The 23,782-nt window shown below is 39.5% G+C and overlaps 1 protein-coding gene across 5 annotated transcripts in view; it reads left to right on the top strand.

Moving 5' to 3' along the window:
* LOC139709589 (uncharacterized) overlaps nucleotides 1-23,782 on the top strand; it is a 91,723-nt gene that overhangs the window by 19,530 nt on the left and 48,411 nt on the right. For 3 of the 5 annotated variants that reach the window (XM_071621546.1, XM_071621550.1, XM_071621548.1), the window contains exons 2-3: nucleotides 4,971-5,156; nucleotides 6,029-6,556. In XM_071621546.1, the coding sequence (XP_071477647.1) occupies nucleotides 4,971-5,156; nucleotides 6,029-6,556 (714 nt within the window). Of the gene's footprint in view, nucleotides 1-2,374; nucleotides 2,513-4,970; nucleotides 5,157-6,028; nucleotides 6,557-23,782 lie in introns of those variants that run through there. The other 2 variants (XM_071621547.1, XM_071621551.1) reach the window with 2 other exon arrangements.

A 23,782-nucleotide genomic window follows, 5' to 3' on the forward strand; every position in this document is an offset into this window, starting at 1 on the left:
CGAAATTAGGCCTTCAAAAATGACTTTTGTTGAGCGGAAACTTTTCTTCTTTTTTTTTGGGGGGGGGGGGAGGGGAACACATGTCCAGACAACACCTTGAATTTTATGATGATTTCTCTTTGATAGGCATATTTATATGCCCGCAGTGAATGCTGGTGAACTTACACATTTTTGTCCAAGCCCATTTATGTGCAGCAAAGATACTGTATGGCAGAAGCATTTCATTATGCAGTAATTCATTTGCCTCCCGTGTTGTATGTGAAATTGGGGACCTTCATTCTTGACAGGAGGGGTGCATTGTGAGCAGCACAGTTGTATAAAGTGCACCAGTTGTATAATGAAGTGCACCGCATAGTTTAATACCAAATCCACTATCTGTCGGTAATACCCGATGTGTGCTTCCTGTGCGGTCAAGGTCCATCAGTCCATGGGTTAATTCTTGCATCATGGGTATTCATAAGGGCTTTTTACACTTGTAAAATTTTGCTTAGCCCCGGACCAACGGTGGGGCTAAGGGGGGGCCTTAGCCCCACCGTTGGTACGGGACTATCCTTAGCCCACTTTCTGTTTACACTCGTTTTTGCCAAAGTGGGCTAGCCCCACCGATAGTACGGTACTATCTGGCCCTGCAAAATAGCAGGGGTTAGCACCGCAATTGCGGTGCTAGCACCGCAATTGCGGTGCCAAGCAAGTGAGTGTAAACAGAACGAAAAAATAATCCTGGGCTAAGCGACGGAGACGAAGTCCGACCCTCACTGACCAATCAGAAACGAGATAATCAAGTGCTGCCGGTGCGTGCGTGTACGTGTACAGTACACAGCGTAATTATGAATCATGTGGTTTAGAAAGTCCGGGGCTAAGAAATACGAGTGTAAAAAAGTCAGTTTTCTCCTTAGCCCCGGACAAGAGATAGTACGGGACTAATTGGCGAGTGTAAAAAGCTGAAAAAATTGGTACGGGACTAACGATAGTCCTGGGTCAGAGAAAGTCCGGGGTTAAGAAACACAAGTGTAAAAAGCCCTATAAATCAGGAGGGAGTGACGCACTTGTCAAGGTGTCCATCCAGTGTTCAGTCCTTCAGGGTCGCCTGGGTGCCTCCAGTAGCATGTCTTATCATAATATTTACAGCTACATATATGTACATGTAGGACCTACCGTATACATCTTCAAACGGCCCCCAGCAGCTCACACAAGAGATGAAATCTTGCAACGCAGTTCCCCGTCAAGTTCATGCAGATACACTATACATTGTACTGTACATGACACTGAAAAGTATTACATGTATTGTCAAGTGCTGAGCTGCAAAGTATTCCTGATTCTGTAGGAGGCTTCCTGAAAACTTCCAACATCTCACTGTATCTACTGTAGATTTAAGAGAATATAAAATTTCCCTGATGCAAAAATACATTGTAATTTGTGCTTTTTGAGATGCCTGTGGCACACGACCATCTCAGCGATTGCTCATTTGGAATCTCCCAGATTTTGATAAAGTGACTCATGCCAGCCCTACTTGTGCCACTCTTGTAAACATTGTTAAACATCATTTAGTTTAAAAAAAAAATCAAAACATAGCAGTGGCTGCAGTATTTATGCAGATAAATGATGCATTGATGTTTTATCATCGTTAATTTCACACATCCCCCATACATTTTACTGTATACAAAGGTTGTAGTCATTGGATTTCTAGATAATTATGACTTACATATTTTTCAAGTAATAAAAGTATGTTTACATCAGTGATCTCAATAAGAGTATGCAGCTCTTTAAAGTGGTTGAGGAATATCAAAATTTTCTCTGTATTTCTGTAAAAAAACAACAACAAACAAACAAACTGTTGTGTTGTATGGGTCATTCAATGCATCCTGTTCAAAGAAACCCATTTCTGGTGTAAGTTTGGCCATATAGCTGTAATGTATTTCCAAGAAATCCATGATACAATGTACATATGTTTGTACATATTTTAACCATCTTCTCCAATGCCCCTTGAGGCCTCACTCTAGCCAGCCACTGCATTGTAAACTTGATTTGTAATGCGGCAAAGACATAATTGTGCCTCATATTCAATGCTGGAAGGCTGGCTACTGAGGTGCCTGGGAGGATGCCTGCGCTGTTCCATGCACCGTGGTGCACTGGCTCCTCGCGACTGACTCACCCAAGTTTGCTTGGCTAAAAATAGCTCAGGTGTCCGCATCTTCCCTGGCAAAGGCAAGAGAGCCTTCTCCCCTTTTTGTTTGCCCTCGCGTGCAACTGAGCGTTAGGCAGGGAACCTCCTTTACTCCATGCACTGTACATTCGTGGGTGTCTGTGTAGACATGTACACATGCGTGTAAATAAGGGGGGATGAAATGGAGGCAGTCTGCTATGGACTTGAAGTGTTCAACAGGCACTCGTCGTACTTCGAGCTGCGCTTACAATCTATTTGTACCTACTTGTGATGTCTGGCTCTTCTTTGGGTGCTTCATTTTACTGCCAGCTGTGCGTTGGAAAGTCGGGAATTAATGCGATTCGGCAGGTGATGTTTGCAAATGTTTTATGTGTTTTGTGATACAGTATGTCTTTCAGTGATGTGTATCCCAGTATTCATCATTGCCATTATTGCTTGTTACTGAGGATTACTTGTACATTGTACAATGTACATGCTTCGCACTACAAGCTCAAAGCCAGTGTAGCAGAGCTGGAGGAGGACATGTCTTGAGAAATTCGTTCTTCATGACAGCAGTGAAATGAACAATATTTCATCTGAATAGATTTGTGTTAGATTGTGTCTTTTTGGCCTTTTGACGGAAGTTGGCGAAGCTTAGAGGGATCATACAGTTTTGGTTGAGACCTATTTTCAGGTTTCTAACATTTTTTTTTTTAAATAATGAGAAACTTCTTAAGAAATATGAAAGAGCATGTAATTCTATGAGGAATTCAACGTTTATTTGATGAAAATTGGTTTTGAAATGGCTGAGATATCCAAAACAGAGTGATTCTAATAAAGTGTGGGACCCACACTTTATTACGATCGCTTTGTTTTTCTTTGTTTTTTTAATGTTTCAGTCATTCCAAACCCGATTTTCATCAAATAAACTTTGAATTCCTCTTAAAATAGTATGCTCTGTACTACATAATAAGTGTTTTCTTGGTATCTCGCAAAAAGTTAAAAGCCCAATTCTTATCTCCACCAATACTGTATCATCCCTTTAGCCTTGTGAATTCCTATATTGTAGAGAGGAGTGGCTATAATTTGTCAAGTACCCATACATGTATGTGAATATGATATTGTTTAATAGCCTCATACTACATATTGTCTCATTTTTCTGAAGGCAAATGATTGAATTTCTTCATATGAATGCTTATTATGAGTTTGAGTTTGTGTTTGTGTGTGTATGCATGCATTTCTACACATTGTATACTGCACCTTCCTGAAGATATAGTATCTGGTTTTGTCAAAACTGTATGCCAACTTGTTTCTTTGATATTGCCATTTTCCTTCAAACAAACATTCTCTTTTGAGTACTATGGAGTGCTGCAAAGGCCATCAATATTGCTTTGATCAATATAGATCTCTGTGAGATTATCGTACCTGTATGTGATACCATGTCGAAGGAAACTTGCGTACATGTACATTTACAGTTTTTATGCTCAACATTTGGAAAGTGACTCTGTGTGGTAAAATTATTCATTTGGCAAAACTGGACAACTCTGGTCAGAGGAAGTTTAAACCAGCATGAGTGAATGACCTCGTAGAGTTCACAGCATCTGAAAAACAACAACAAAATCATAACATGATTTATGAAAGAAAGAAGCAGCAAATGCTTTTTCAGGTAGTGCTTATTGGCATTTCGAGAGTGGATTTATTTTCCCCCCATGGATCGAAACTGGGAACAAAGTGCAGTGTACTTTTTTGTTTTGTTTGATACTAAAGATGACATGTCTTTGTACGTGATGTCACTGATAATACAATGTAGTTTCTGATCTGGAGTCATGGAGCCTATTCTGCATACATGTGAATGAATACTTCTGTGTGTGTGTATGTGTGCTTGTGTGTGTGTGTGTATGTATTTTTGTGCATGTGTTAGTGTAATATGTCGGATGATAGCTTATAATAAATAACTTCTCATTTATAATACAAGGTCCCCTGATTACTTCCCCTATGCCTGCCTCCTTGCACTCATAAGTGGCAGGACAGAGAGTGGTGTAAAGCTGATGATGTGACCTCTTGGTCTGGGTCATGTTGTCTTTTATTAGAGGCACCTTTCCTGTCTCACACTTTTGGACTTCCTATCACCCCATCAATCTTGCTTTTTTTTGGTGAAAAAATAGATAATGGGCAGTAATTACTCAGTGGGCAATCTCCTCCCCTGGTTTTGGTGTGGTGAGGTAGTGTGTGGCTCTTAAAATGTGGGCTCAGATGATGAATGCAAGTGAAATGCTGAAAATACATTTGTTAATGTTATTTTTATGTGTTTATATTGTTGTGAGATCAAACATTCCATTCTGTGTTGATAATGAGATTTATTGTTGTTTTTGTTTTTGAGGCTCGGGGTAGAGATCATTCTAATGCAAGCATGAATATACAGTGTAAGTTCATGTTCATTGTACAGTATTTGCCTATTTCCCTAAGGATATCTGTCTACATATAAAGCAAACTCTCCTACTGATTTTAAAAGTCCATCTTGTTTTTTCTTCCCAAGACAGTAGACAATACATGGTAGTAGCGAAGAATGCACAACAAGAATTTTCAGTGATGGTCAATGACAGCACGCTGACAATGTACCTGTCATGCATGCTACCCCTCAGTGGGCATGCCAGGTACTCATTGGCGATAAATTGGGCTCGTTTTGAATGAGGCAACCTTCTAGTGAACAGAAAGTGAGCTACACGTAGGTGGCTTTTCAAGTGGTCATCTTCAATGGTGCTGCTGTGATTACAGATCTATCTGTTGTCTGTCCCCCCCCCCCCCCCCCCCCCCTCTCTTCATCCAGGGTTGATTCCGGACATAGGACCTCTGGACAATAGTCATGTGACAGGCGGGGACGCCATGGAAACCTCTAGGAATATGGACATTAACGCTGAGATGGAGGTCAATGCTAACGGTGAAATAAACGCCAACCCGGAGGCCAACGCAAACGTTACTGTGGACAGTAATGCGAACACACCCCAGAGGACGGGTATGTTTCATGCGTGTGTTTAGAGTTGATGTTATTAGTGTGGAGCCTGGTCCATGTGTAGATCCAAACTCACCTTTTTTTTTTCTCTCTCTCTCTCACCTGTATGTATGCAAATTTTTCTCCACTGTTTCTTTTTGAGCTTCTCTTCTGTATTACTAAATAGTTGTCTAGAGTATTTTGCTTATGAATGTACTGTACAGTAGTTAGTCGTTACTTTCATTTCCATTTTGTGTGTTTTTAGTGTGTGTTAAGACTTACTGTATACACCATGTGTTTCACAATTTTGGACTTGTGAAAGACAATTTCTCTAGTGGTTAAATTTGCAATAGAGAACCAAATTGACAATATGAAAGAGAAGTATCTCTTTTATTGAGAAAAATTGTGATTTCCCACCTCCAAAACAATAATAAACAGCACATTTGTGTTTCAGGAGGTAATATTATTGTGCACATTGGTGCATTCGGGAAATTCATGAAAATGAAAATACAGTGAAATATACAGTGCATTATATGGTAGTTTTTGTCTTAAAATGGTCCTTTAGTTTTATGCTGTGAGTCTATGTTTGTGGTGAAATTAAAGTCTGGAATTGAGATAGAGCAGTGAAATGGTGCTGCCTTGTAAATCTAACTAAACAAGTGAAAAAAAGAAATGAATGGGATATCCACCCATAGTATAGCTGCACTGTAGGTATGGTCCGTAGTTTTGCCTTAAGATTTGCTGGTACCTGGATGTGTTGTTTTGTTCTGATCTCCACTTTCCTGTCTATCTCTCCTTGAACTTTGTATTTCCACCTTCTAACCACCACCACCATCATCACACCCATACCTTGGCCCACCAAATCTTTCTTCCTCTGCGGAACTGCACCTCCTTAGATGATAGTGACAGAGACTTGATCGAGCAGGACAGCCTCGAGAGTCTGGACCCTGGCCAAGAGCCAGAGCAGGTATCAGACCAGGAATTGGCTCAAGACCTGCCCCAAGATCCGGGTCAGGATGGCTCTGCTCCTGTGGAGGTGCGACCAGTGGTGTCTGAAGAGCCGCCCGTGGGCGCGGCGGAAGGAGAAGAGCATCAGGATACTGTAGAACAGGAGCAAGCCAGTCCTGGCTTTGTTGGCAAACAAGAGGGTGGGGAAAGTGGAAATGCAGAGGGAGGAGATATGAAGCAGGAAGACAATGTCGATGCAGAGGCAGAGGAGGAGCCTGCCCCAGATGCCATCCAAGAAGAGACCATGGATGAACTGGAAGGCGAGACGGAGGGTGGGGAGCACGACACCAGAGAAGAAGGCGAGAGTGGAACCGACATTGAGGGACACCTGGAAGGGCTGCTGAGCCCCGCCTTCTCGGAATCAAAGACTTTTGACATCATCACCACCGACCGCGAGTTCGAGACAGAATCGGAAGGTAACCCCACCCGGTCTCCATCTGAACGCCGATGCAAGCATTTCATGTCATGCCAGCCAGCTCAAGCTAACAGCACGGATAGGAAGCAGTGCACGAAATCACCTCTAACCATTGTGATTCTTTGCTAACATCTGCCTTTATTTCATTTCCAGTCTTGTTTTGTCCTCATCTATGTGTAGCTACTGTTTAACATGTTGCTTTTGTTTAGAAGAATGCAAAGCATTTCGCTTTTAGTGAGACTCGAGAGAAAAAAAAAACCATGCACAAATGTTTGTGAAAGTACTCGGCACATTTTCATCAAGGTCTTTTTTATTTCAGGTGCTGGAATCTACACCCATGGAGCTACTAAAACTCATCCACCATTCATAGAAATGAATAATTCAGATGTAGTTTGTCTGTTTACTTTTCTTTTTTCTTTTTTTTTTCAGCATGCAGAGATTATTAACAGATTATGTGCATGACAACATAAAAAGAACCAACATTTAGAAATACATTGTAGTAAGGCAGTGTATCAGCCAAGCAATCACATAGTTGCTTCTTTAAGTCATTTCTCCATGAATCTTTGCATTGTTTATTAACACCGCGTGGAGGCAGCAAACTAGAGCATGAAGATTTTTTTTTTCTTTATATTCTGATTTCTCGTCCGGTTCTCTCTGAATGTGTGGGTTTGGGATGATAGAGACATAACGTGTACATTTGTATGCATTCACTTGAGTGGAGAGCAAGTGATGTGATTGTGTGGGACTGTTCCAGCAGCAGACGTTGTCCCCCCCATCTCAGGAAGTGGCGAGACCTTGCCTGTGTGTTTATTGATGTAACCCACGGCAACCAGGGAGGGCAAAGATGGCTCGTTTCCTCTGATAAGCCTGCTTTTCTTCAACATCGACAACCAGTCTTTTTTTCTTCTTTCTTTTTCATGTTGCTTTGATAAATTGATAGGGTGGTACTGTAGCTGCAAAGCAGAGTCATGTGATAAGAGAGGGAAAAAATGATAGTGAAGGACTCATGTTGATTTTAGTATATCTAATGTACATATTATCAATAGCTTTTGACTACTTCAGAAATATATACAGTACTCTAGAAGTGCTTGAAATGAAATATTATCATTGGTGTCAGAATACACCACATTGGGAGGAACCACGTCAAAAGCAACGCATGCTGAAGTATTGTAGATTCTGTGCTCTATAAAGATTTGGGTATGATAATAATTAAAGAAGGTGCCATGGAAATGCACATGGAAATCATTACAATGAACAAAGGTTTCATAGATAGGAACAACAAAGTACATTTTAGCTATCACATGCTATCTTACATAACAAGATACATCATCAAGCGTACATTTCATTTTTTTTTTTTTTTGTGATGCTCTGTGGTAAGGTACGGTTGTAGTCTTAAGGGCTGTTCAGATAGACTTCCTTCTTTTCTTTCCTTGTTTTTTCACCGAGCATCCCGAAACAAAATATTTTTGAGATGTTTTTGTCATCTCACGATTATTCCTTGGGAATGATAAATCAAGGTAATGCCCCTCGTGAGCATCAAGCTAATGTGTTATTTCCCCCTCGCCACCAGGCATGACAGAGAAACATTGACTGCGTTTTCTTGTTTGTTAGCTATTTCTGGGTAGCAACAGATGTATAATGGAGATACCGCCCACGTGCACCAATGTGACCACGCTTTGCCGTCTACTTTTATGTAAATTTTCCAGCTGAAAAACAACTTCAAAGTGCAGTTTCACTCTCCAGTTTTTAAGTTGGCTTCAATATCAAAAAACGGAGTATGGTGTGATGGGAGCTCCTTCAAAATTGGTCCTTTAGTGATGAAATAATGGATATGTTTCATAATGTTTCATGTTTTAATGTTTTCAATTTTTACTTTGCTGTAACAAGACTATTGTTGTCCATACTGTTGTTGTAACTGGAGTGCTCTGTATTTTGCCAGTAGAGCAATAAATTTGAAAAAAAAAAGGTATTAGGGGCTAATTCCTCCCTCGTTATGCCAGTGACATGTTAAGTTGAAACTTTTGAAAGTGCCGATAGATTAAAAAAACAAACAAACTAATTTGCATGAAAGGACGTAATGTGGGCAGCATGCTGTAATAGGAACCTTGTATGACTTGACATGCAAATCATATCTACAGGTCATTCTATTTTTCAAGAAATCCAGAACATGTGCCCTGTTACTGTATTTCCCTCTTTGTTTCCATTGCAAATTCATTCATCACTGTCTGTTCATTGTCTGCTTTCCAAAAACTGCTGAGCAAAGAAAAAAAAATTGTGCTATTGAACCTTCCTTTCATTTTAATACTATATATGTGTGCTTTCTTGTTTGTAGATTAAAAAAAGTAAAATACATGATTTGTTACTCTAGGGAAAGCAAAGCGAAAAAAAAAAAGAGAGAAAAGTGATGAATAATTCTATGATTGCATGTTATTGCTGTGTGTCTGCCACGTTTGCATTTTCAGCACCAAAAACCAAAATCAAAGAAAAAGAAAAAGAAAAAAATCGAAAATTGCTGAACTAACATGTGTGCTATGCGTGAGTCATACATGTGTTCTTATCACAAAGGATGGAGGAAAAAAAAATCATTCACAAAAGAGTGTTTTACTGCAGTTTTGTAATACTTTTTTAAAGTCCTTTTTTAGACACCAATTCTCGCCCATGTCATCGTGGATTTCTCCATCGATTGCAATGCTTTTAAAAAACACACAATGAGCATTGTTGTCAGTTCATTCACTCTCAAGTTCTTTCGGTTGAGGGGGTCAATCGATAAGAAATGGACACGTTTCATCGTTGCTTGAAATCTGTGGGATACTCCCTATTAGGTGACACAATGAAAGACTCGTTCAGCCAACGAGTGACAAAAAATTGCACCGTCCCTTGTCTTGTATTTGCACAGCTGTTCAAGAGACATCTGCAAAGTTTGTTTAAAAATAATATGGCTTGAGTATTTCTGATATTTGAATGGCTGGTTTGTGCTGTTCATCACAAAAACCAGTTTTATTATTGCAGCAGTTAACACAGCAAAAAGCACTAGAAACATATAACACAAAGCATTGAAAGTATTGTGTATTGATAATATCAGTCATCACTGGACTGTACATGTACAGTTGAACCTCTCGTATCTGGACAAGTCGGGACCGGGGCTCATCCGGATAAGGGATTTGGCCGGATACGGGAGACTCAATGCTTTATACATGTACATATACATACACAAGTACTGATGTAGCCCATTGTAGTACCACATGTAGTAATGTGTATACTGCAACCTTTTCATTGTTATATTTGGGGATGTTTGGGGATGTTAAAATGTCTGAAGGTAAGCAATTTGGAAGGAAATTTGATGTAATATGTATGTCAATCATGTTGGAAGTAATATGTAATTCATGTGTGTTTGTGTAGGAGTTCTCAAGGAGTTGGGAATCCCCCTTTCCTCCCGTATGGCTTTATTCAAAAAAAAAAAAAATTCACGGCGAGATTGCGTCCGTATAATAGAGAGATCCGGATAAAGGGAGGCCGGATAATAGAGGCTCAACTGTACGTTGAAGGTTGTGCTGCAGCCCCAGCATTTGCAACAGTATTAATGTTTTAACGTATACTTGTAATGTATGTACTTGTTTTAACCAGCAAATTATGCTGTACTTTGTTTAGGAGGTTGGAGTGATGATATGGCAGATTCATGAACTCATCTTGCATGCCAGCTGAGAGAAAGCGATGTTTGTCCAGCATCAATGCTGTTGAAGAAAATATGCTATATATTTGTTTAGAATATAATGTACTCTAAAAATGACAGGTTTTGTTTACTATCAATACTGACAATAGGTTAGATTATGAATACAACAAAAAAAAAATCATTTTTTTTTATCGTTATTACTTTTTGATAGAAATTGCATGGAGGTAAAATGTGGGAAAAAAATGATATTTGAAATCCGAGATGAGAAGATACAAAGTCTAAAGTTTTTTTTTTTTTTTTCTGTTTGTTTTTCTTTTCTTTCTGAGGTAGGGGAAATTTAAGGATATGAGGATGTAATGTGTTGCATAATATTTGTTAAATTTTGAGTTTAATATACATCAGTATACAGTATATTAAGATATATACAGATTTGATACTGCAAATATGATTTTGTTGTTGGTATTGTATGATATCATACATTTTTGTGTTTATTTGTATGTATGTGTTCATGCAGGGCCTCCAAGAACAACAGTGTTTAACCCACTGACGGAGCCACCCTGTGAAAATAAAACATATAAATAAATAAATAAATAAATAAAAGTCTGTTGGTATCATCCAATCTTTTTTTCTTTAAAAAAAAAAAAATTTCCTTCTTGATTTCATGCTTTGAGAACCGTTGCTGTATCATGATGCTTTATTTAAAGTGATTTGTCTCGGTGTGTCTGACTTTGGCAAATTGGTATAACATGAAACTTAAGACATTACTGCCCTGAAGAGATGAAAGAATTTCATGAGCATTTTAAAGGTAATGCTTTTTCACAGAATCTTGCTGTGCAGTCGGTACATCACATACATTGTGCTCATTCTTGTTTTGTATGTTGTTCTATATGGTACGCCATAATTCTTTGCTTTTCTGTATTAAAAAGAGCATGGTGGGGTTTGGGAATAGAAAATAACTGCTCAGGGTTTGGCAACTGTGTGTGCTCTTTAATACCTGACGGTGAATTTCACCTGCTCCAGGCAAGTGGGATCACTGATAAACTGCTACCCCGCATTCACACTACTGTAGGCCCAGCATCACAGGGAAAGTCTCATGCCGCAGGACTTTCCCCTCCAAAACCACGGTGTGGATGCTCACTGGGACTTTTCATGGCATCCTTGCAAGCCTGTCAGAGTCCAGGGACAAATTTTGGATGGGAGAGTGACCATAGGCTCAAGCTGACAGTACCCACCTGTATTCATCAAATGTGCGCATGTGCAAACTCTGGTGTTAAATGGCAGGACTTACCTGAAACCCCAATTGCTTCTTCCCCCCCCCCCCCCCCCCCCCCCAGCTTCTGCACTGTGAAGACATACTGTAAAACACGATATTTTCGTGGCATGAAATTTTCGCGAATGGAAGCCGATGGCCTTATTCGCAGCTTGAATTTTTTTGCGAGTTGCCTCTAAACATTCAGTGCATATAGTGTAGACAAGATCTTTAGCATGCATTTTAATTTCCCGAAACTCGGCTCTAGCAAAATTAAAATACACGCGAAGATTCCTCGTTTTACAGTAGTGTGAACAGTCAGTTGTAGAAAAGATCAGATCTCTCTTGGCTGTCCCTGCGACGCAGGACCCAGTGTGAACGCGGGGTTAGTAGATGTGGCTCTGAATTCAGCAGCAGGAGATCTGGGCCCCATTTCATAAAAAGTTGATATGATAGCAACTCTTGCTGGAATGGCAGCTGTCATGGTAACGACAAGAATCCAGCTTCCTGATTAGCTGTTGCTATTGGAAATTGCCATTCCAGCAAGAGTTGGTATCCTGTAGCATCTTTTATGAAATAGGACCCTGGAGTCCAAATTCCTTCAGGTGTGAACATCCCTGGATAAAATGTCCCTCTTGACCCACGTGTGAAAATGGGTACCTGACATTAGTGTACCATTGCAGGGCTGTTTTGAAGTGGCTACCCTGTCTTAATGGGACCTTCATTATCACTGTTCTCAGAGCCGAGTAGACATGTTTACGTACAGAACCATGTCTACACTGTGCTTCAAGGATGTGTTTTTATTTTGTTTGTTTTATTTACAAAGCAAGATATGCTCTGATTAGCAGGTATGTATGTCACTATTGTAGGAAGAGAATTTAACCGGATCTGGCAAATAATGTATAAATTGTCTATCACTGCAGCCAAGGAAACATACTAAATTGGCTCAGTACTGTACATGATTGTTTTGATTTCATAGTGGTGAATTTTCCCTTGCATGCTTGTTTTTGAACAGGAAGAAAGACTGTGTGACTTAATGATCTTATCACTTTAAAAGACTTAGTAAATGCTTTGGAATGTGGAAATGACGCTGCTTGATACAGGGATGAGATTTATTGCTACTGCATTATAAATGGTTTACAGCTCAGTGGAGTGCTTTGGAAGAGAAAAATTATGTGTTTATTTATGTGTATAGAAATTGAAAAACCACAAGAATTCACAGTTGTGGTCAACGTGATCACCCTGTTTGGTTTACGATAAGGGAGATTAGTGGTTCATGGCCCAAACTGTGCAAGGACTTAATTAAGCGTGTCAAACTCTCCTTGATTCAAAAGCCATTGGATCTGATCTGTTGTCCTTTGAGCAGCTGTGGTTTGTACTAGTCTTTCTTCCAGATCAGATGTTTATTTGAATTCAATTTCCAATCTTTATTACCCCCCCCCCCCCTCCTCAATCAGCATAGCAAATATTTTGCAGCTAGTAGGACTTTGTGTACATGCTGTATGATTCATTCAAGCTCCAAGTATGTCCAACAAAATAGCCTTTGGTAAAATTATTTCAAGATTTTTTTGAGGTACAACTGTACACTGTACATTGTACTATGTACATACAATGTGGGATAATGTCTTTGTTTCAAGTAAGCCCTCATTCGAACAATCCAACAATTTCATACTTGAAAAAAAAAAAGTAACATGAATATATGTATTTATTTGTTATCACTGGGTTGCTGGGGATTGATCCCCCAGTTGATACCATGGGAGAGTAGATAAAACTCTAGGCTGATGAACGACTGATGGCGATTCAAATTACTGCATGGTGCAAACAGCCTTTTAATAGACAAGATGTTTTATCCAGGATTGATAATGGCAGGGTCCTCAGGCAGATTAGTGCCTGCACTGAAGAGGCTACCCTGGGTAAATAGGACCATCATTTTATCTATTTTTTTTTCTTTCTTGAGGGAAGCTGTTATTTGATTTAGTTTAATTTCACGCTTTCACTGCTGCTACACTCAAAAGCCAGGTACTTGTCAGTTGCATTTCATTTGATATACTGCACATGCCATATATTTCGTAGGGTTTTTGTTTAAGCAGATTTTAAAAGATGGGTGCTACTCACTATTTTTTAAACATGTGAAAGCATTTTTAAAAGTCTAATCCTAACATAATATGTGATATGCTTTTGTACAATTTTTCTTTTTATGCCTCCGCCACGAAGTGGTGCCGGAGGCATTATTTTTTGTTCTGCACTCCACTATCGTGAATTTAACTGCTCACGATATTTGTCAGGAAGTCCCGATTTGGGGAAAAATTTGGACTCGCTAAATAACTATGGCGTACAATATAGGAGACCATCTTGTTAAACTGGAGGATTGATTTTACAATGAAGGGGCATATAAGGAAAAGTGGGTGGGCCAAGAAACTTGTCTTGACAGTGTTTAATACGGTTTTCAGCACCAGGTATCGGGATCAGATTTTCACATGAGATTGATGTTGGCAAGGTGATGGCATAGTCTGTGCTCATCGCATCATACAATGCCTACTCATAATATTACAGACGATCGCGAGTACTATTCTTTTTTTTGATAAAGTATTTAAAACTGGTATTATGATCTGCTCACTGCCGCCCTGCTTTTTTTTTTCTCTGTTATAAAAAAACCCCCACAAAAATGTGTGTGGAGACAAGCAGGTACCCTCACTTCCCTGTATGATAAACTCATAATGGTGCTTGGTATCAGGAGTTATGCTATTGAAAGTTTAAAGCATTTGTTTTGAAAGGGAGAGAGTTGTTGTTGTAGTTTCGCGTAGTTTAGTTTTTGATTTTATCTCTTGATTCTGTTTCTTCTGACGACTGTTCTATCTCACAGTCACGCATATGGAGGGAAACTTAAACTTTTCCAGCATGTGTTAATTGGTGCCATATTGTAGGACGTCTTTAAAAAGAGAAAGGGCTGCCCTTGTCTCCCCACATTACAGAGTCGTTCAAAGGCATGCTTGAATTTCAAAGCATATTAAAGGGGAAACTTGAACGTGTGCAGCATGTACTGTTAACTGATGCCATGGGGGGGGGGGGGGGGGGGGGTCTTAGGAGAAAGGATAGCACTCTTTTTTTTGTTCCTGTGTTTTGAAGCTACATGTACATAATGTACAGTCATGATAAAACTTTGGGCATTTGAGTTCGCGTGCAGGATGATGTATTAGACGATTTTTCAATCACTAAGCCATTTACTGTCAAGTTGTACAGCAGTAGTGTGTATTGCCACAAGTCAAGGTTACTTTTGTGTGTCTCTAATCCCCTTAAATGCAAAGTCTGTACAATATCTACTTGGCACAGCCCGTGGCACACACAGTTTACATGAACTAAAGTGGTGCAGACACTTAATGCAATTGGATAGCGTGATCACGACCGCTGGTGTGAAGCTGTACGTTAGTTTAATATGGATGTGTGTATTCAGGGGTCGAAAGGTTTATCGCAGTGATCATGGAATAATGGGCAGTGGGATATCAAAAATATAATCCAATGTGGAGTGCCATATCTATGCCTTGTAGCCAGGGATGCAGCGACATTTCTTCAAACGGAAAGTAATTATTGTGATTGCTTTTGTAAACTGAGATTTTGTTTTCACGCTAATCTGATAGCATGCGTGAGGAAAGTCACGTATAATGAGGAGTTTCAAAGCCCAAATTTTTTAGACAAAGATAAAATGAAGAAAAATGTGGTGACTTGTGCCGCCTTTTCTGTCAATAAAGAAAAATAGAGCATCCCAAGAAATTACGACAGTAAAGGTTTAGGTTGTGCATATTTTCTTTGATTAGTTGCAAGAAAGGTGACTCCTGATTATCTTTAATTGAAGTTTGCCTCCAGTTGAAATAAAGGGAATTGATAATACCTACAATTGTATAGTCTGTATGTGAATGGTGAAGATGTGAAATGGGCTTTACTTGACATTTATCCCTTTCAGGCCTGCTTAATGCCATTGAAATAGTGTTCAGGTACAAATTGTAGGATGCCAGTGATTGTAACATAGCTAGTGTGAAGGAGACATTCTATGAGTCAAAGTAGGTTCACAAATTATGCTGACAATGACAACGTATTTACAAAAACTACTGTGACATCAGTTGCTGGCTTTTCAGAAGTTGCTATGGTAACAGCGCTTGCTGCGTAACTGAAAATGATTGCAAACTTATGAAAGGGGTCTTGCATTTGTGAGCTAGAGCAGCTGCCACTGAGAAACGTTTTACCGTTACTCTTCCTTTTTTCACCCACTGGTAGTACTGCTGTGTTTTGTGTGAAAACAGCAAACATTGAGCATTTCCTTTCCCCATTCAGACTCCCAATCATATATTCCTTGTTTACTCTCTCAATATGCTGCATAATTGACCACAATGCATCGCCGTTAATGTTTCTATGCCGGATCTTTTGAGCGATGGGGCGTTTGTTTGAAGGCGTGCCATGCGTCGGGAAGGGTGTTGACAGTGGATCACGGATAGCGTGAAGTAGATGCTCTCAGTCTGGGATTTACCCCTCGTGCAGACCAAGGGCTCTTCGGTCATGTCAGGGAAAAGAAGTTGACGCTTTCGCGCGACTGACTTTCTTTCATATTTTTGTGAAAAGACTCCTGCAAAGAGCAAATAAAGGAAACGTTGCCCTCGTAAATCTAGCTGTGAAATTGAGGAACATTGGGGAGAGAGAGGAAAGATTACTGGTAGTCTTATAGATGCAAAATATTGTGAGTGGTTGACTGCTGGCTGGATTGTTTACATGTAGCCTCCTTTCAAGGCTGTAATTCAAATTAAAAGATTGGGAGATGAAGATTTATGCTGTTACTCTGTGTTAATTTATATACAGTAGATTCACATAGTTTATTCCTTTTTTTTAATAAAGCAAGAAAATTGATAACTCAAATATTTGGTGTGAAACAGGCTTGTAGTATTAGATTGTAAAGTTGTGATGACATGTTTTGGTATTAATTTTCATATTTAGGTATCAAATTTTATGTCTTAGTGACAGTTGTTTGTAGCTTCAGCTGTATCCACCCCCCCCCCCCCCCCCCCAAAAAAAAAAGAAAATGAAAGAGAAAAAGAAAATTATGTTTACATGGCATTGCATTTGCCAAGAGAAAGTTTGAGTGAGCAGCACTTTAATGTCATGTGTTATATGAAGGCAGTGACACATTTTTTAGGGTGTAACTCTTCCTCTTCCCGCCCCTTACACCTCGGAAAATTTGGTACCAGGTATAAAAGGTACAGTAGTACAGTGTACATACAAAATATGTGCAACATTGACTAAGTGCAACACATGAAACTCAGATACTGTACATTTTACAACAATGTTTCACTGACTCACTGATTTGATTTGCCTGCAGCTGTATGCAGCTGTCTCCAAATTATCATAAAAATGACAAGTTCATTTGTTGTACCTTCATGGGGGGCATTACCTTGACATTCGTGTGGGGCATGCATTTCTTGTGTGTGTGTGTGTGTTTTGTGAATGCAGTGTACTGGCAAATATTCATGAATTTTTATGACAGTACCAGAAGTAGGCCTAGTAAAGTTTGAACTTTGTGTAGGTTTTACTGATTATACTTTCTATGCCAGACTGTTTCTCACAGCTGCACTAAATATAGCCAGGCATGATATATTCTGTAGATTTAAATCTGATTTCAGATTTTTTTTTCTCAAGTATGCACATTTTTCTTTTTCTATGTATCAAAATCACCTGAAAATTTTGATTTCCAATTTTTTTCAACAAACCTCAATATCATCCCAGTATTGCTGCAAAAGCAATGTGTGTATTTCTTGCCATTTTTTTTTCTATACCATACAATTGTACCTATACTAGAAGCGTGTAGACCTATTTTCTTTCTTATGGATGGTGTGACAGGAAATTGACTAGCCAGCAGACACACAAATGAGAATTCATCCTCACCATTCACAACCTCTTTCCAAAGTCTTCCAATGTGAACCAGTTTTTCATCTGTTTCATGCTGAGAAACACATGTCAGCAAATGGAATATATACAGTACATGTATGTATTAGAAACCAAATATGATATGATATATATGATGTGTAGCACATTTTCTCTTGTCTTGTCTGACTCCAGCAACTACAATGTACAATGGACTTCCAGACTCTTGTAACATTACATTTGTAGCATTATGAAGTACATTGTAGCTGATATAATGTAGGAACGAGAATCTACACATTAGTCTTTTCTTCACTGTCGTAAAGAAAACATTTTTCTGTATATCCTTTCAAAGATGCCAGTAGTTTTTTTTAAAGTCTTTTGCCTCCCCCAATGAAAATTCTGTTGGTGATACTATACTTTGTACGATCTTGAATGCACAGGCATTTAATGCTTCTTGCCACACAGTTCCTTTTTTTTTCCTAATGACATGCATAGTGTACCACTATAATTCTGCGAATAGTTGCAATTTTCACACATTTAGATAATATGCATATGATTGCAAAACAAACAAACAATGAGGAAAAACAGGAGTTTTGCAATGCATTATTTGCACTGCCAGAAATAGCAGAAACTTTCCAGTGTTTTGACAGGAAATGTGCATGTGCAAGAAAAATGGAATATTCAGTGTCTTTTTTATATGTTACAGAAGTCCGCAAGCACATCTTGCCATTGTTTTTTAGTATAGCTGGGCAGGCAGAAGATTCTCTGCGCCGAGAGCAGATGTCATGTCACCAAAAAAAGTGCAATTAAAATGGTGAGCCGAGGAGTGTTACACCGGCAATAAAATCAGAGTAAAACTACAGAGTTTAAGAAAAAGAGGGATTTTTTGGATTTCATTTTTTTCACCTGCATACCCATATTTACTTTGTAACATCAGACAACAAACAGGAATGTGCAAAAAACTTTGTTTTTTTAGTGGCAGTGTGAATGTCCCTTTTAACCCGTTGAGGACGAACTGATTTTGCTACGGTGTACAACATGCATTTCCCATAGACACTTGCCCGAGTATACTCGGGACTCGCCCTCAACGGGTTAATAGATTGACTGACCTCTCCAACATCCCTACTTGAGCTGCACTTGTACATGTAGGGCAGGTCCAGTAGATTTAGCTCACGATCCGCCCCTTATCTCTCGAAAAATCTACTGCGAGTATTTCTCAGAGGCCAAAAGCGGAGAGGCAACCGTCTCTTCCGCGGCAACAATCTATACTCGCATCTCACAATGTCTACACTGCGACATTTCACATCTTTTCCTCAGACAATTTCCTCTTGCAGATGCCAGACTTATTCATTCCCAAATGAAGGCCTTCAAATTTTTAATATACTCCACATCAAGGACGTGTATGTTCCGCGCCCCCCCCCATCTGCCGTTGATGGGCCCACTAATTAGAAAAAAAAAAAATGGAAAAAGCCGGTCCTGTCATGTCATGGGCATGTTATTAGCAGAGATTGGTGTTAGGTATTACTGTTACGGAGGGGTTTGTAGGAGTTTGCAGGTAGGTTGAGGTATACAGGAAGCCAGGTATAATGATACTGAAATCAAGGCAGAACATTGCTACCGATGATAATGCTCAGCCTTGTTTGTGCACATTAGTGATGCAGTGACAGTAAAGATGTTGATTTTACATAAATGCTGTCATTATAGGCTTTTATGCTATAATGAATTGACTCTAATTTTTTGCTTCTTAAGCCTCTGTTTGCAAATGGGCCAATGAATTCTACGTCCTTAAAATGAAAATAACCATCAGATAGATGTATGTGTCCAAGCCTTGTGAGTTCTTATTCCGAAACAGACAAATCATATCCTTTATGTCAAATCACTATCATAAACATAAAGAGTTTTGATGATTTTGTACTAATGTTTTGTTTTGTTTTACCCCTAAGGAATGACAGTTGATAAATCACTGCAGAAAAGATAAACTTATTGTGTGTGTTGTTTTTTTCACATAGTACTGGTATTATGTACCTATAGAGCTGTTAGGCCGTGAGGTCATGATATGTAATTTCTGTGATATGTGATTTTGACAAAATTTAGTACTGCTTTAGAGTGAAATAGAAACTTTAAAAAGTTCAGAGATATCCTTCCTTTGTCCACTGTTGATGACATCCTGCTCATGTGACATATTAGATTTCATTTCATACACTGGTTAGTTTGAACATTGAATAAAGTACTGTATACCCCATATATTTAGCGAGTCCAAATTTTTGCGAAATCTTGCAAACCGGGACTTCCTGACGATTTAGCGACTGGTTAAATTCGTGATCATGGAGTATTGTACTGCATTGAGAAATGTGTACATGTGCGTAACATTCATATTGGGATCAGAGTCATTATTTTGGCGTGTCTTTAATTTCGCGAATAGCACCTGACTCGTGAAATACGCGAAAACAAAAACCTCGCGAAATATTCAATATATACAGTATTAGTGTATAAAGCCAGTCCACAGTTAGCTATGGTCTGCAATGACCTCAGAACTACAGACTTTTCAAAACATAGATTAATTTGTTGATTAGAAGAGCAGTTGAAAACATCCAAGCAGAAAGTGGTACATGTAATTGATATGCGTGTGGTGCTTGAACGGCTTTTGTTAATTTGGATGAAAAGAATGTACACACATTCATGTACACATTATGATATGCACCTGTAGTGTACAATGTACACTGTACAAGGTACCGTACATTGTAGGTCATGCATGAATATTTGTGACATACATTTCATGAAGACCTATCCATTTTTATGCCTCCGCAACGAAGTGGCCGGAGGCATTATGTTTTCGGATCGTCCGTCCGTCCGTCCGTCCGTCCGTCCGTCCGTCCGTCCGTCCGTCCCGTTTTGTTTTTGTCGATATCTCAAGAACCGTGTGGTGGTTTTACATCAAACTTGGTATGAGGGTATCCTTGGGAGATAATACTTTGTGTGGATTTTAGGGTCACAGGGTCAAAGGTCAAAGGTCACAGGTTATTTTGTGATTTTTTTTTTTGAAATTTCATGTTTTTCTCCATATCTCGCAAATGGTTCAAGGTATCTTCATGGAACTTAGTATATATGCTTGTACCGATGGGCCGTGATTATCTAGGGAAGTTGGGGGTCATGGGTCAAAGGTAAAGGTCAACTCCTCAAAATATCACTACTTTCCTTAAAATGCAATATGCCTGAAGGTTTTTTTTTTGTAAACTTGATGTATGGCATGTATTACCCAATATATATTTTTGGGGAAGTTTCTTGCCAAAAGGTCAAAGGTCAAAAGGTCAAAGGTCAAGTGAAAGTGCTAAATTGCACTTTTTCCTCCATATCTCGAAAGTAATTCAAGGTATCATCATGAAACTTACATATTTATGCATGTTCAACCTAACAGTGATTCTCTTTGGAACTGTGAGGTCAAAGGTCAAAGGCCAGGTTTATATAATGCTATTTTCCATTTGATACTGAAATTATACTTTTTCTCAATACCCTGAAAATTACTCAATGCATAAACTTATAAAAGGGTCAAAAGTCAAGTAAAAATCATCAGTTCCCCAAATACCTGCACTCTGACATTTTAATCATTCATCCAATTGAACCTAGTTCTAGGAAAGTGAACATTCAGCACATTTGTGTCAAACCTGTCATTTTTATATTTTGCCAGTTGTGTGAAACTGTCATCACACATTGTCAAGACATTGTACTATAGACCTATTAGGAGAACCATGCATTATGGCGGAGGCATATCTAGTTGTAGAATACAGTAACATGTGTGAGTTATACAGTCATTCAATTTCAAGAGAAGATCTGCATTGACATTTATCTGCACATGCTGAGGTTCTGTGAACTGGCTTATTTTTGTCTTGTTTCTTTCAAGGCCCCATCATACTACAGCAAATACCAAATGAATGTCCAGCGAATTCAAAAATTTGAAGATACATTTGCATCTGTTGCTATAGAATAGTGTGTAACATTGGTAGCATGTTTGATGTTCTTTGTATTCATTAGCTGTTCATAGGGATTCACAGAGATATGCTGGAGCTGAATATTTATTTTAAACATTTCATGTTCAAAATCTGGACAGCATATCTCTTCTAGTCCCTACGAATAGCTATTGAATACAAAGAATGTCACACATGTTACAAGCTATTCTAGTATTAGCTATGGATGTGAACGTATCTTCAAATTTTCGAATTCATTGGGCATTCGTTGGACATTTACTGTCGTGTGATGGGACCATTAGAAAGGTATATCCACGGAGGTAAGCCTGCTGAACTTAGGGAAGTTCTCTTACTTTTCATAAATACTGTTGGCATCTTTGTCCCCAAATGGTCATCAATATTTTAAAATGGTACATTGTTGTGCTGATGAATGTTTTGACAGGCTTTCATAATTCAACAAACCCTCAGAGCAACACACTTGTGCGTGTGTTTGTCAACTACACAGCAAAGAGGCACTTGTACAACCTAGAATATGAATCACACATCATGCAATGTTGTACACTGTGTGTGTTATTGTGTGCACTAGTACTTTCCCTTACCTCTAGTCTACGGCCGGATTAGTGGCGCAGCACTGGTGCACGGAATAGCACTGCTTCACTTCCTATACAGGCAAAGTAGCGGCATTTCCTTCGCCAGAAACCCCCTGCCCTGGGAGGCTTCAGGCAGGCGGGATTAACATCCGGATGTCTTCTCGGGGATCTATTACTCCGTGATGTCAACATTACAGCTTCGGGTCCCCACTCGCCCTTTGCGCAAACATTATTGTCGATGTCATGCAATCCATGTGCTGATGAGATGAAATCGTGCCGCAGCTTAATCCCCCCTGAGGATGTACACTGTGTAGCTTTGAGGGAAGACAGGAAATTGAAGGAATAAGTGTAAGCAGCATGTTGCCATGGTAACTGGAGAAGCTCCTCTCTATCTCTATCGATGTATGGGTAAAGCAGTATGAAAACCAAGATCAATTCCAATATTTCATCCCATGGGTCAAACTTTTTTATGCTGGGCCCCCAGAGGGCACCAAGAGCACTCTTTAGTACTTACATTGTAGGCGTACAACATGACAGAAGGTTTAGGGCAGATTTGATACACGTCGTCACACCATCCCTTTTATTATTACCTTATCATTTTAACATAATTATTGTACATTTAGATAAGTCTGTTTAATATTGTCCATTATGTCTTTTCCTTGAATTCATGCATATTGATAAACATGAGATCCGCAGATGCTTGGACAGTGCATTCCTTCAGAAGATGATTTCCATATGAATATTAAGAGGATGTTCTTGAAATCCATGCTTAGTGGCATTTTTGTTTTTTTGAAAAGTGCTTATCAGGGTTCGAAATTGGCGATGGTCCGCTGGCCATTGGCCACCCAAAATCATGTCGGGACTAGCTAAAAATCATAAAATTCTGAAGTAACTAGTCCGTCTGGCTAGCCAAAATATTGCTTCAGTGTCAAAATTGATTCTAAGTAGTCCGCCTGGCTAGTTAAAAAAAAAGTTAAGTGCGATCCCTGCTTATGGAAATTTCCAGAGCTGCTTGCCACCAATGGGCCAGCCAACGTATCATTCAGAACTTCTGAAATAGAAAAATGCAATCTCAAGCATCTGTTGCCCCATTAAAACAAATATCGAATATGGGACATTGTAAGTCCACAATATGCATTTATATAGTCAAATGGAGAAAAAGGTCCTTTAATTGCCCTTTTGCCCACTGCTAATGTATGCCGTATGTGGGTACGGGGGAAGTGAAGAATCTGTGCTCGAAGGAGTGGAGTCGCGAGTCACCCTGTGTGCCTGGCTGCCTGGCTGGCAGCTGCCTGCCTGAGAGCTGGTGATTCACCCCCTCACACTCCAGCTCCGGCACATTCGGTCAATATGCAGTGGTTTCTGTGAGACGTCACTTGCGCAGGTTTGAATGTGATGTATCCGATGATGGGAGTAATAATGAAGACCCGAATGTGACGTGCAGCACCACAGTGTGCAAACTGCGCATTGCTATGGTACAATTGTACATGTACATTTTGTACAACTGTACAGTGTGCATTGCAGAGATGCACGTACATACATGTATGTCATGCGAAGAAGGACACTTGAGTATTTATGCTGCATTTAATGGAGTATGTGACGAGATTTGATGATAATGTATGTCCGTCCCTAGCATTGATGCTTGGGGCGGAGATGGGGATGGGGAGGTAGGGGCGGAGGGGTAGGGGAGAAAGGGGCAGGTTTGGGGGGGGGGGGGGTGGCTGTTGAAACAGGAGAATGGCCAGTTGATTGCTTGATGGCATTTGGCACTAGCGAAGTGTTTGTCGAATGTTCGATCAAACTACCATCTTTATTTGGCAGCTGAAATGGAGGTGCACCACCATGAGTATAG

The sequence above is a fragment of the Diadema antillarum genome, unplaced genomic scaffold (assembly GCF_040938485.1).
Source record: "Diadema antillarum isolate AM-2024a unplaced genomic scaffold, OU_Dant_1.0 seq00001453_RagTag, whole genome shotgun sequence".
In the NCBI taxonomy this organism is placed as follows: Eukaryota; Metazoa; Echinodermata; class Echinoidea; order Diadematoida; family Diadematidae; genus Diadema; species Diadema antillarum.